Below are 12829 nucleotides of genomic sequence, written 5' to 3' on the forward strand. Positions count from 1 at the left end.
AAGGGTGGACTGAAATCAAAGTGTTGACCGGGCTGTGGTCCTTCTGGAAGGTCTAGAGAGAGAGAGAGTGATCCGTGGCCCATGGCACATCCATGTTCAGTGCCAGTGAGGTCTAGATGGCTGGGTGGGTGGGGTCTTTGCACATGGCTTTGCTCTGACACTGACTCTGCTGCTCCTTGCCATGCAGAAAGCCCCATACCATTACGCTGGATGCCCCTGCAAAACCTGGGCTTCTTTCCTTACAACAGGTCAGCTGATTAGCATGCTTCATTCCACCCATGACTTTATCCCCTTGCCGTGTAACATGACTTGTCCACAGCTCCCAGGGAGGAGGGTGTGGACATTGTGCAGGGGTGCCGGTATTCTGCCTCCTGCAAACAGGATCAGCCTTTTTGTTTCTGCTCTAAGCGAAAGCGTGGTACCCTGCTCTTTTAAGTGGTGTCTTCTTGGTTATTGGTGAGGTCAAATATCTTTTCTTTGTGAGGAAAACAAACTAGTTTCTCTGGTAGTAAGTTTTCTATTCTTACCCTTCTTTATCATTCAATTATAAATGATAAATCTTTGAGGGCAAGGGCCTTCTCGTAGTCACGATTGCATCTCAGTGCTTCAAAATGTAGCCCGGTCCAGAGAAGAGCCTTGGTGCCGGTGGGCCCTCTGCTTTTCTCTCCCTCACTCCCACACCAAGTTCTTGCTACTCTGTTTTGGAAAATATGTCAGATGCTTCTGGTTGAACTGGCTGAGTTGAGTCTGTGTCAAGGAAGGCACGGTGGCTGAGTGCTTTACTTATGGACTCTGGGGTCACACAGACTGAGAGCCCTGCCCCCTGCTCAGCCCCTGATTCAGGAGGCTCTTCCACCGTCTCTGAGACTCAGTTTTCTCACCAGTAAGAACAGCAGTGGTGGCCTGCTGACCTTTTTAGGTTGCTGTGCTGGGAGCCAGGGACAAGCGTGACTCCTTCTGAAAGGCAGACCCTGCCTGCTGAGCTGCTGCGCTTGCCATGGTGATGGAAGCCATGGGCGGAGCCGTGGGTGGGAGGTGGAGCCAAGATGAGTGGGACTCTGGGGAGACACAGGGAAGAGCAGTTTTAGGTCGTTCTGCAGGTGATGGGCAGCGTGCTCTCTTTCTGTTACTGAACCAAACTTGGGCCTGCTTGCCCACATGCAGTAAAGCCAATCTGCTGACACCAGGTTGTGGTGGAGGAAAGTGCAGCGTTTGTTGTAAGGCCAAGCAGGGGGTACCAGTGGCTAGAGCACAAAAGACTTGACCTCCCTGATGGATTTCAGAGAAGGGTTTTTGCTTTTAATTTTTATTGGAGTATAGTTGATTTATGATGTTGTGTTAGTTTCAGGTGTAGAGCAAAGTGAATCCGTTATATATTTACATTCAGCCACTCTTTTTTTTTTTAATTATTTTCCCATATGGGCCATTACAGAGTATTGAGTGGAGTTGCCCGTGCTCTACAGCAGGTTCTTATTAGTTTGGGATTGACAAATGCACATTACTATATATAAAATAAATAACTAATAAGAACCTGCTCTAGAGCACAGGAAAGTGTTTTTCAAGACAAGAAGAGGGAGAGAGTTGCACCTGTGTTTGATCAGCTCGTGGACAGTCTTCTGATGGGTTGGTGGCGAGGTAATCAGGAGTCACCATCATCAACCTTCTGGTCCCAGCTCTTCTGGGGTCTGTGTGTTTGTGGTCGGCATACGGGTAACTTCTTCCACCTGGTGGGGGTTTTAGTGTCTGTCAAGCAGCTGAAGGCTATGGCTCTGAATATTGTCTGTAGTCCTGGAGGAGGAGCTAAAGGTCCCAAACTTTGTTTAATGGCTAAACCATTACCAGTTTGTCTTGCTTGAGTGTTTTCCTATGGCTCTGCATTTTCTCACTTCTCTGATTAAATTTGTTCTTTGGAACTCAGGGAAGGCCTGAAGAGGCTAAAGTTTTTCTACCAACAAGAGGCAAACAGAGGACAGGGGATGGGGGTCTGTCCCAGGGAGGACCCAGAGGGTCCTGCTTGGTTACACTTTTTTGAGAAGTGACAGAAGAGATTCAAATCACTTTGCACTTATTCAGAGGTGTCAGAGCCCTGGCCCCTGCTGGAGCCCCCGGTGACACAGAGCCTGGCACATGCGGGTGACTTGCCCCATGTCCCCAGGCTGGCCTCCTGCTCATCATCCCTCAGAGCGACTGCAGGGAGATGGTGTCCAGTGGGACTGATGGTCCTTTCTGCTGGGTGAGCCTTGCTTGGTGAACAGAAGCATGACCTGTGCTCTGGGGTGTGCCAGGCTGGGGGTCAGTGCCAGGCCAGGGCTACAGCTGTCCTGTGCAGGAGCCAAACCTACAGTTGCCCTGCACTGAATGCCCTTCTCAGCCCTGCAGTGCACACCTGTCACTCCCAGGAACAGAGCTTCATCCCCTGGGCTGCCTGGCCATAGATTCCCTGCGGATCCCTAGGCTTGCATTTATGCTCTCGCCCTGGGGGAGTCCTTAGAAGACTCTGCCCACAGGCTCTTGTCCACACCCACTAGCCCTAGGTACCTCAGCTCAAGAGCACTCAGGCCAGGGCCTGCTCATCTGGGCCTCTCTGGGTCTGGCTCCACGCTTGCTTTCAGCATGGCGCATGCCCAGGCAGAAGAAGGCAGGTCCCTCCCTCCCCTCGACATTTCATAAGGTTTGCTGGGGCCCCAGAACACGTGCCTCAGTAGAGTTTCTCTCCATGGGTCTCAGATGGCCACATCGAGCCCTAAGCCCCCTTAGCCAAGGGCTGGTGGTGGAGGGGAGCCCCTACCCTGAATACTGTGCTGTCCTGGGGGGCCCCTTGCCCTCCAAGCCTCAGTTTCCAGCTTGGCAGCGTGGGGCAAGTAACCCCTCCCTGCTGCCTGGTGGTAGAGTCATGAAGGGAGGTCAGGGACACGGAGCCCACCGGGGATGCCACCATGAGGGGTTGTCAGTGGTTGATCCGAGGCCTTTCACCTCCTCTGCCCTTCTTTCCCTCGGAAGCTGCCAGTCCCCAGGCCTGAGCCTGACAGCAGGTCTGGAGCTAAAGCAGCCATGCTCCTGCAGTGACAGGTGACCGGGCCACAGCGGCCTCTCCCGTGGCCTCCTCCCTCTTCTGGGCCTCGGGGTGAGATGCCTTCTCTCCCTTTCTTCACTCTCTCTTCTGCCAAGCAGGGCTGGCAGCCTTGAGAAGGCACCTGGGCTGGAGGGCTGGGTGCCAGACACACCCTCCTCCTTCAACACTGGCACCTCCTTGCCAGGCAGCCCTGGACCCCAAACCAGGACCCCCAGGAGGGCCCCCTGCACCACCCCGCTGCACAGCTTCTGCAGCCCTTTCCCTCACTATCAGCTGGGGTCTGCTGGGCCTGGACCCCAGCCCCTCCTGTGCAGCCGCCTGAGCCTGGAGCTCATTAGCTCTTCTTATTAAATCCATCTGCTCTGCCTTGAAGAATGGCCCAGAGTCTTTGTGCTCCCGCCGCGGGTATGTGAGGGGGAGGGCTGTACACAGACTCCACTCTGTGCGCTGGGCGCGGCACCCTGCAGGGCAGCGGCCTGGGCGTGCTGGGTGGGTGAGGGCCCCGCCAGCCTGGAGGCCATTCCCGCAGGCTGAGCCTGGGATAAACTGGGGCTTGCCCCTTCCAGGGCGCATGGGTCAGCTGGTCTGCCCATCACTGACGAAGCTGCTCCCTCCTCCCCGCCTAGGAGTGCATCATTGACGAGGACTGCGGGCCCAGCAGGTACTGCCAGTTTTCCAGCTTCGAGTACTCCTGCCAGCCGTGCCGGGACCAGCAGACAGTGAGTGTGCCCAGAGACCCCGGGGCAGCAGCACCTGAGCCATGGGGGCCCAGGCAAGGGCACCTGGGGGAGGAGGCCAGCAGCCCACGGTTCTCAGCTGGGCTTCCTGAAAGCCTCCTAAAGGGCCCCAGCCTGTCTACACTTGAAAGAGCCAGTCCATGGTGCCCGGCAGGGCTGACTCCTGGGGTGATCAGGAAGCCGTCTGCAGACATGCTGCCACTCTGCCTGCCTAGTGATCTCTGGCCCCATCACCTGCCTCATAGATACCAGAGATGGGGAGAGAGGGCTGAGGAGGAGGCCCCACCTCGTCCCTTCCCTGGGGAAGACCCATCCCAGCAAGCAACAGCAGGGCAGCCCTTGGGCAGGGAAGGGGCAACCCACTCCCCACGTCTTCCTCCCAGTCTGCTCTGAGGGGTTAGAAGGGGGCCCACAAAGAAGCCAGAGCATATTCTAGATGGAGGTTCCACCAAGAAGCAGGAAGCCAGGAAGAGAGACTCCCTCTGCCCAACAGATGCTTTGGACCAGGCCATATATAGGCTTTCTTGTCCTTTCTGTTATTAAGGCAATCACACGGCCTGATAGGGCTTCCCAGGTGGCGCTAGTGGTAAAGAACCCACCTGCCCATGCAGGAGACACAGGAGATGTGGATTCAGTTGGGAAGATCCCCTGGAGGAGGGCATGGCAACCCACTCTAGTATTCTTGCCTGGAGAATCCCATAGATAGAAGAGCCTGGTGAGCTACAGTCCACAGGGTCCCAAAGAGTCAGACATGACCGGGCAACTAACCCTCCCTCCCTCCCTCATAACAAGTTTAGGAAGTCGAGGGCTTCCTGCTGCCCCACCTGGCCCTACCTGTGCTTGGGCGGCTGCTGGGTGCCACACTCTCTGTGTGGCTCCAGGGCCGAGGCACCCAGGGCCCGCCCATCCACGGGGCTGCCCAGGCTTTGGCCTTAGTTTAGTCAGGCAGTCAGATTCACGCTGCTGCCTGTGTCTGTGGGCCATAAGCCATCTTCCTACCTAATAAAAGGAGGCGAGGTCCAAGTCTGTGGGGGAACCGAGACGATGTGACCACCCTTTGTAAAATCTCGACCTGTGTAGGACTCCTGCAGATGCCATGTTTCCCTCTACCAGCCCAGCTCTCATCTCCGCCCCCCTCGGCATCCCTAAAAGGCCCCCAGAACTAGGAGCTTTGTTTCCTCCTGTCTGTAATGGGAGGAAGAGGTGGGTTAGCTGACCTGTGCTATCTCCAGGATCAGGAGTAGGAACAGGCTGGGCTCCCCCAGGTCTGTGAGCAGCTGGATTATATATCTTCCCTCCTTCTGCAGCTCTGCACCCGAGACAGCGAGTGCTGTGGAGACCAGCTGTGCGTGTGGGGTCGCTGCACCAAAACCTCCACCGCAGGCAGCAACGGGACCATCTGTGACAACCAGAGGGACTGCCAGCCAGGGCTGTGCTGTGCCTTCCAGAGAGGTGCGCGGGCTCCCCTCTGGGCGCTGGACAAGCCCTCTCCCAAGCGCCAACACACCGGGCCTCCTGGGGCTCTGTCCACGCCATCACACCTTTTCAGGGACCCCCTGCTGGGCAGGGTCCCCAGTACTCATTGGTATGTGTCCCAGCCCCACGACCTCTGCCTGGGGCCAAAGGCCGGCTCTCTGTGTCCCTGTCTCTTTTTTAGGTGGGGGGCCGTGATGCCTAGAAACTAAATTCTTTCAGGACGCATGAGCCTGAGGGAGGGACACCCCCGGATGTGTGGATGAGGGCAGACCCCCCCCTGCTCGTCATCCCCAGGCCCACCCACTTTCCTGCCAGTGGCCCCATCTTCCACTGCCCCCGGGGAGGCGGGCTCAGCGCTCCCCCAGCCCCTCCACCGCCCCTGTCCAGCGGTGCCCGCTGCCCCAGCGGGTTCCTCAGGGACATGGCTCGCTGGTAGCATTCCTCTGGGAGCGGTGGTTGCTCCTGTCCTGTCACTTCAGCTAGACCCTTCTGTTGGCCTTCCAAGGCCTTCGCTGGGTCCAGCTTACCTGACCTCCTTTTCTCTCCACTCACTCCTCGGGTCTTTTGGGAATCTCATTGCCTCAACCTTTCTCACCAGCTCAGCCTCAGGCCTTGGCTGTGTACCCACCCCCCTTTTTTTTTCTATTTCTGTTTCTTTATATATATACACACACACACACATATATATACTTCTCATATTTTAATTATACAAATATATTTTCAATGTAGGAAGACTAGAAGGTACAGATAAACCTTGCCTATATCCTTCCAGATTGTTTTTCTTTGAACACATATATATGTATTTTGTTGCAGTAATTCCTGCCTGTCCAAAAATACTTCAATGCCCTTTTCTAGTCTTAATTTCTTCAGACCTCTGGCCTCAAAACCCAGCACAAGCCCATCTCTTGCACGCAGTCCTAACTGCTCAAGCCTTTTCAGCTTGTTCCCTCCTGAGCCCATGCTGCTATTCTTGTTTCCTACCACTCCATGTCTTCAATCCTAACCTCTACTTAGGAAGTGGAAGGTGGGGGGCCGCACCGCGTTTCTCTGACCTTCTCTTGGTGCCTGCCTGGTGCCGGGCACGCAGAGGTGACTCTCCACCGGTTCTAGGTCTGTTGTTCCCTGTGTGCACACCCCTGCCCGTGGAGGGTGAACTCTGCCACGACCCTGCCAGCCGGCTTCTGGACCTCATCACCTGGGAGCTGGAGCCCGATGGAGCTTTGGACCGGTGCCCATGTGCCAGTGGCCTTCTCTGCCAGCCCCATAGGTGAGGTCCCACCTGTCCTTCCTGTCAAGGGCTGAGAGCAGAGGAGGTACCACCCAGTGGGGACCCAGGAGCAGAAGTTGCGGGGAGATGTGGATTTAAGACAGGTTTAGTTTGAAGTGTCCTTGGGTTTTCCAGATGGAGGGCCCAATGGCGACCTCTAGAATGAGGGCTCAGGAGTATGGCCAGGGTACAGATTTGGATTCATCCAGGTGGGGAGCTGAAGCCTCCTGGGTAGATGCCCTTAAAAAAAGACTGGGTGGGGAGGGCTCCCAGGCCCATCATGACGACGACGAGAGAAGAAGAGGGCAGAGGAGACAGAAGGTGCAGCCAGAGAGGCAGGAGGGGGCCCAGGAGAGCGGCCAGCAGTTAGAGGCCGCGGAGGGATGCGAGGCATCAGGCCTGCTGGAAGCTGGTTTCTCAGTGTGCGTCTCACTCAGCGGCCACTGCTCTGCCTTCTTTCCCAGCAGAATCCAGGGTGGCTGGGCAGGTAGATAGAACTCTGGGCCCAGCCCACGAGGCCCAGGGCTCCCCACGGGCACAGCGGGTGAGCTCTCAGGGGCTGCTTCTGCCTGGGGGCCTGGGCGGGCAGCGGGCTGTAAGCTGTCAGACCTTGGAGTCCTTGGGGTTGCCCCAGCGGGTCAGTCACAGGAGGACAGACCTGCGCTAGACACGGGAGAGCTGCCCTTTGAGGACACCTGCTCACAGGTGTCGCTCCATCAGCGTGTTCGAAGGCAAGGGGTTAGGGGAAGTTGGGCTGGGGTCACACAGAGGGCGGGGCCTTAGTTTGAGGGCTCCCCATTTCTCCCTCCACAGCCACAGCCTGGTGTATGTGTGCAAGCCCACCTTCGTCGGGGGCCGTGATGAGGACGGGGAGAGCCTGGTGCCCAGAGAGGCCCCCGATGAGTATGAAGATGGCGGCTTCATGGAGGAGGTGCGCCGGGAGCTGGAGAACCTGGAGAGGAGCCTGTCAGTGGAGATGGCTCTTGGGGAGCCCGGGGCCGCCTCTGAGCTGCTGGAGGGAGAGGAGATTTAGACCCGGGCCTGTTGTGTGGGTAGATGTGCAATAGAAGTAGCTAATTTATTTCCCCAGCTGTGTCCCTAGGTGTGGGCTCACCAGGCTTTTTCTGTGGCCTCTTCCCAGTACATTTTCCTTCTGGCTTGAAACAACATGAGGGGCTGCACCGTTGTCCAGCACGCCCCGCCCCATTGTGCATCAATCACAGCTCTGGTGCCTGGGGAAGACGGGTGTGGGAGGCTGAAGCAGAACAGGGCTGCTAAACTGGTCCAAAGTATTGGCGGCTCCGCCTCTGCTGGTTGGCAGATGGCACGTTTCGTTTTGTATGACATTGCCTTGAGTGTTGTTGGGGGCGGGGAGGGGACGGAAGAGGATGCAGAATTTCCCCATGATGGGTTTTAGGGGAATGTTGACTCTCAGACACGTGGAGAAGGATGCCCTGCTTTGCAAACGTGAACCTGTGAAAATGCAACCAGTGAATCTGTCATGCTGTTCCCGCCGTGGGCACAGGCACACGCTGCCCTGAGCTGCTGCAGGTGAGATGTCTTCCGCGTTGCCTGCATTTGTCCTCTCGGCAGTGTTACTCAGCTCCTACCTCTGTGCCAGGGCAGCAGTCCACGTCCTTTCACCACAGCCTGCTGAAGGAGGGTATTGGTCTCCTTGTTGGTCAGGATCTCGGAGGCTCAGACATGTCATCTTGCTTGCCTGAGTCACACAGCTAGTGAAGACCAGAGGAGATTGCCCAGGTGTGACTCATGCCCAGTGCTCTCCCTACTGCTCCCCATCAGCCTCCATGTGCCAAAAGTCCCCCTTATGAGGAGGACAAGATTTTTCTTTTTTTTGAGGCATATCTGGAACGAAAGTCAAACTAGTTCACACATCCCCGTAAGGTTAAACTTCTACTGTTAGAAATACAGCATGCCCCTTGCTGTGGGGGTGGCTGTCATTCTAGTGGAGACAGAAAGTACTAACACTGTCCCCTGTGGCAGTCAGTCACATCAGTAGCTTTGAAGGTACACGTGACTGGAGCATAATATATGTTAACTTGCCAGAAACAGTACTTAGGTAATCGTAGGGCCAGGATTATAAATGAAATTTGTAAAATCACTTACCAACAACCGAAGACCATTATCAGCCACATGGAGAAAATCAAACCAAGCAAGGCTCTATGAAATATGGTTGTAATATCCAAGCTGAGAGCACTGAGTTGTACGCTGTTCCATAAATGATATTTTCAGGTGTCATGGACTGTTTCCATCATGTATGCATCCAGAGTTATTAAATGTTAAAGTCACAATTGTATAAGCATGCTTTCTTTGAGTTTTAAATTATGTATAAACACATATGTTGCATTTAGAAACCAAGCATAAATCACTTAAACTACTCTTTTGTAACTCTTGGACTTCTTTTTTTGACTTTACATAAATAGAAAACCCTTTCAGCCAGAAAAAATAAAAATGAACTGCATTGTCCAAAAAGGAAAAAAAAAACTCCTCCATAATGCAAAATTTCCTGGCAATTGAAGCATCAAAATATTTTAGAAATGTTAACCATTTTTGGATGGGAATTAGTCCTCAAGAGTATCAGTGCTTCACTGTCTCTGGAAGAGTAAATGGAATGTGTAAGCCCCTTTTGGGGCTTCCCTGGTAGCTCAGCTGGTAAAGAATCCGCCTGCAATTCAGGAGACCTTGGTTCAATTCCTAGGTCGGGAAGATCCCCTGGAGAAGGGATAGGCTACCCACTCCAGTATTCTTGGGCTTCCCTAGTGACTCAGACGGTAAAGAATCCACCTGCAATGCGGGAGACCTGGGTTCAATCTCTGGGTTGGGAAGACCCCCTGGAGGAGGGAACACCAACCACTCCAGTATTCTTGCCTGGAGAATCCCATGGACTGCAGCCTGCCAGGCTCCTCTCTCCATTGGGTCGCAGAGTCAGACAAGACTGGACGACTAAGCACAGAACACAGCACATGCTCCTTTTGAGGGGAGGCTGCTTTAATTGCAATTCTGGACCGAACACAGATCTTCTTCAGGGCCCATAATTCATAGTAATAAAGCTACTATATATGAAGGCCAGGGTGATGTATGTGTGATAGACACCAGATTAGACAGTATACTCATATTAACTCAATCTTCATTAAACCCATGAGTATTTTCTTCATTTAGCAGATGAAATGGAGACTCAAAAAGCTGAAGTGAAAGAGACATCAAACAAGAACAATTATCTAGTACAGTATGCCCAGGATATACTGATAATTTAAAGATGTGATATACGGCTGTTCTCTCTTTAGTGTCAACAATCATCAGGACCACTCTGCATCCTTATTAGTCACCAGATACTCAGGCCCAGGTGCTGTGATATGCCCCAGGGGTACCAAGTTGATCCAGACAGGGTCCCTTCCCTGAAGGTATCCCAGCCTAGTGAGGGAGATACACTGAATGTAGCATTGACAGAAAGGCCTGAAACCTGACATCCGCAGTGTTACAGGAGCCTGAAGGAGCACACGGCTTGGGAGAACCAGGGTAGGAACTGGCTTTCGAAGATGATAGTTGCTCAGGAGGGCAGAAGTAATAGGAAAGGGCATTTTGGGCCACAGATGGAGGGAGGCAAAGAGGAGGGATGGTATAGAAGGGTAACTGCAAGTAATGCACAGTGGCTGGGAGGTGAGGTAAACTTATCATTTAGAGAAGAGGCTGAAAATTACTTCATCCAAAAACTTACTGAGTACCTATTAAATGTCAGGCCCTATGTAAGGTGTCAGGGAGACGGTGGTACATGAGATAAAACCAGGCTCCTGTCTCCTGGAGCTTATATGCAGGTATATATGTCATCATAGCCACAAAAATGTAACATGAGAGGCTTGACTCAAGTAGCTGGTGTATCTCTACTCACGATTCTAATGGAATGTATAAAGGGTAGGTGGAGTTTGGTACTGGCATCGCCCTGCCTCCCCTTCCCAGGAAGGGAAGCAGCATGGGAACTGACTTTCGAAGATGACAGTTTCTCAGGAGGGCAGAAGGAACAGGAAAGGTTAGGCAGGAAGATCTAAATATTCACAGGGTCTGGGGTTTAGGAAACGGGTATCTCTGGGGGGCTGTTATTCTGCTTACCACAGAATGAAAAATGTCTGGGTCCTTGAATTTGTTGAGAAGGAATGCAGTCCTGCCGTCAGCTATTTCTGGACTCCTCCTAAAGTCAACCACAAACAAGACAGATAAACTGCTGTTAGTCTATGTTGTTTGAAATAAAAAACAACAAGCAAAAGGCGAACAAAATATAGCTTTATGAATCCCAACCCACCTGCTTTCCAACCTGCAATGGGAAAGCAAGTTTAGAAAATGAAGGGTTTGGGTGTTTGGTACAAGCTCTGAGTCTGAGCCCCACCTTCTGCACAGGTGAGTGGCTGGCTTGTCCACCCACCCAGTCTTAGACTGAGGAGGAGTATAATGGAACAAAAATGATTGCTGCTGATTCTTTCCAGCTTCCTCTTCGTACTGTTTTCCTGCTCCCTCTTTTTACTCCTCCAAGTCATTTCCAGCCTCCCTACCCTGTTTCTTTGGGCTTTTGACACACTCAGGACAAAGGGATGTAAGGCAGAAGGATGAGAGCTGAAGAGAGAAACAAGGTGGTCTGCTGTGGGGGAAGAGTGGGATACAGGGCAGGAAGTACTCCTGGGATCTGTGCATCCCCACCAGAGTCAAGAAAGTTGACTAGATTAGTGATTATGTTTTGATAGCCAGACTGGGTTTCTAAAGGCAGAGAGCCGAGAGCCATGGAGCTAGGCATCTCCTCATAGGGCTTGCTGAGAGGTGTGGCTGCAGCAGCAGCAGCTCAATTGCCCCACCTAAGTTGACAAAAGAGCTGGTAAGAAATCCCCTTTTGGAAGATCACAGTGTTTGGAAAATAGGTTATTTCTCTCTCTGACTTCCTATGAGGCAGAGGCAATAAAACTAACAGGCATGCAACTAGAAATAATCGTAATAAGTCAGAAAGACAAATACCATATCACTTAGATGTGGGATCTAAAATATGACGTAAATGAACCTATCTATGAAACAGAATCATGGACACAGAGAACAGACTGGTGATTGCCAAGGAGGGGAGTAGGGCAGGGATTGGGAATTTGGGATTAGCAGATGCTAAGTGGCATATATAGAATGGATAAACAACAAATCCTACTGTAGAGCACAACGAACGATTCAGTATCCTGTGATAAACCATAGTGGAATGCACGTGTGTGTGACAGTGACCTCACCACCACCAACAGGAGGCTGCTCTTTGCCCTCTTCCTTACCTTTTCCACCATCCACAGAGCTAGTGCAGAGCGAGCCAGTGGGGAGCGGAAGTGCTGACCACTGCCTCCTTCCCTTGCTAAGCAGACAGCATCACATCCAGCAGGCAGTGTGTGTGTGTTGAGGGGTGGAGACTTTTGAATCAAATGACTGAAAAACTTCAACATCAGATTGTTTGAATAATGCAAAGTGACTTAAAAGTTAAAGAACTGCGAGAGTCCTCTTCCAGGGTGAAACTGTATTCAATAAAACACAGCTGGCACAGTTACTGGAAAAACAGAACCACTCTACTATTCGTATCTCAACAAGGTGATACTTCAGTTGGTTACTTCAGCATTATAAAAGGCTGAACGTGGAGCATGCCCTCTATACTGGTGGAAGGGATAGGCTGTGAACAGAGGAAGCAGAGACAGAGCATGGTCCTCACCATAAGGCAAGGTTCTGGGGTCCACTAATGATCCCCCGACATGGTAAATTCTCAGGCCCTGACCAGTTAAAGACCAGTGAGGGAAGTAGGTGGTCGTACTATCACGGGGGATGGGCAGAACACCCCTCCCCAGCACTCTTTTGCCCTCCTAACTTGGCCCCTAGTCTTTTCTAAACAGTTAAACCTGATTTAAGGCACTCATGAATTTGTCAAGTATTGTTTCTGAAAGTAAAGTTTCGAAAATTAACACTGTATCTAACCAAATGCCCATTGCACCCCCTTCCCCACAAAGGACGCTGAAGGAGCATCTTCTGATGTCCTGTACCTCAAGCCTATGTGACTACAAACTTTATTTGGCTGGTGAACTCTTTTGGAAACCTGATTTTAAAAAAAGCATTTACTACACCCCTAGAAAACTATACATGCACACAATTTTGCTTTCGATTTAAGGATTTTTGGCCCTAGAAGGCTTTTGACTGCTAGTGACCAAAATATTGTTTTGCAAAAATTAGAAATTGTTTAGATGGAATACATTTAGCAAA

General features: G+C 52.2%; 1 protein-coding gene across 1 annotated transcript in view; it reads left to right on the plus strand.

Annotated features, from left to right (window-relative positions):
• Positions 1–8952, plus strand: part of DKK3 (dickkopf Wnt signaling pathway inhibitor 3) — a 50022-nt gene extending 41070 nt beyond the window's left edge. Inside the window, exons 5-8 of the mRNA XM_086340032.1 lie at positions 3700–3792; positions 5118–5262; positions 6397–6553; positions 7367–8952. Coding sequence (XP_086196158.1) covers positions 3700–3792; positions 5118–5262; positions 6397–6553; positions 7367–7586 — 615 coding nt within the window. The 3' untranslated portion in view covers positions 7587–8952. The remainder of the gene's footprint in view (positions 1–3699; positions 3793–5117; positions 5263–6396; positions 6554–7366) is intronic.
• Positions 8953–12829: the final 3877 nt, after the last annotated feature.

Source organism: Bos grunniens, chromosome 15, assembly GCF_055505025.1.
Source record: "Bos grunniens cultivar Pamir isolate PY7600 chromosome 15, Bosgru_T2T1.0, whole genome shotgun sequence".
Lineage (NCBI taxonomy): Eukaryota > Metazoa > Chordata > Mammalia > Artiodactyla > Bovidae > Bos > Bos grunniens.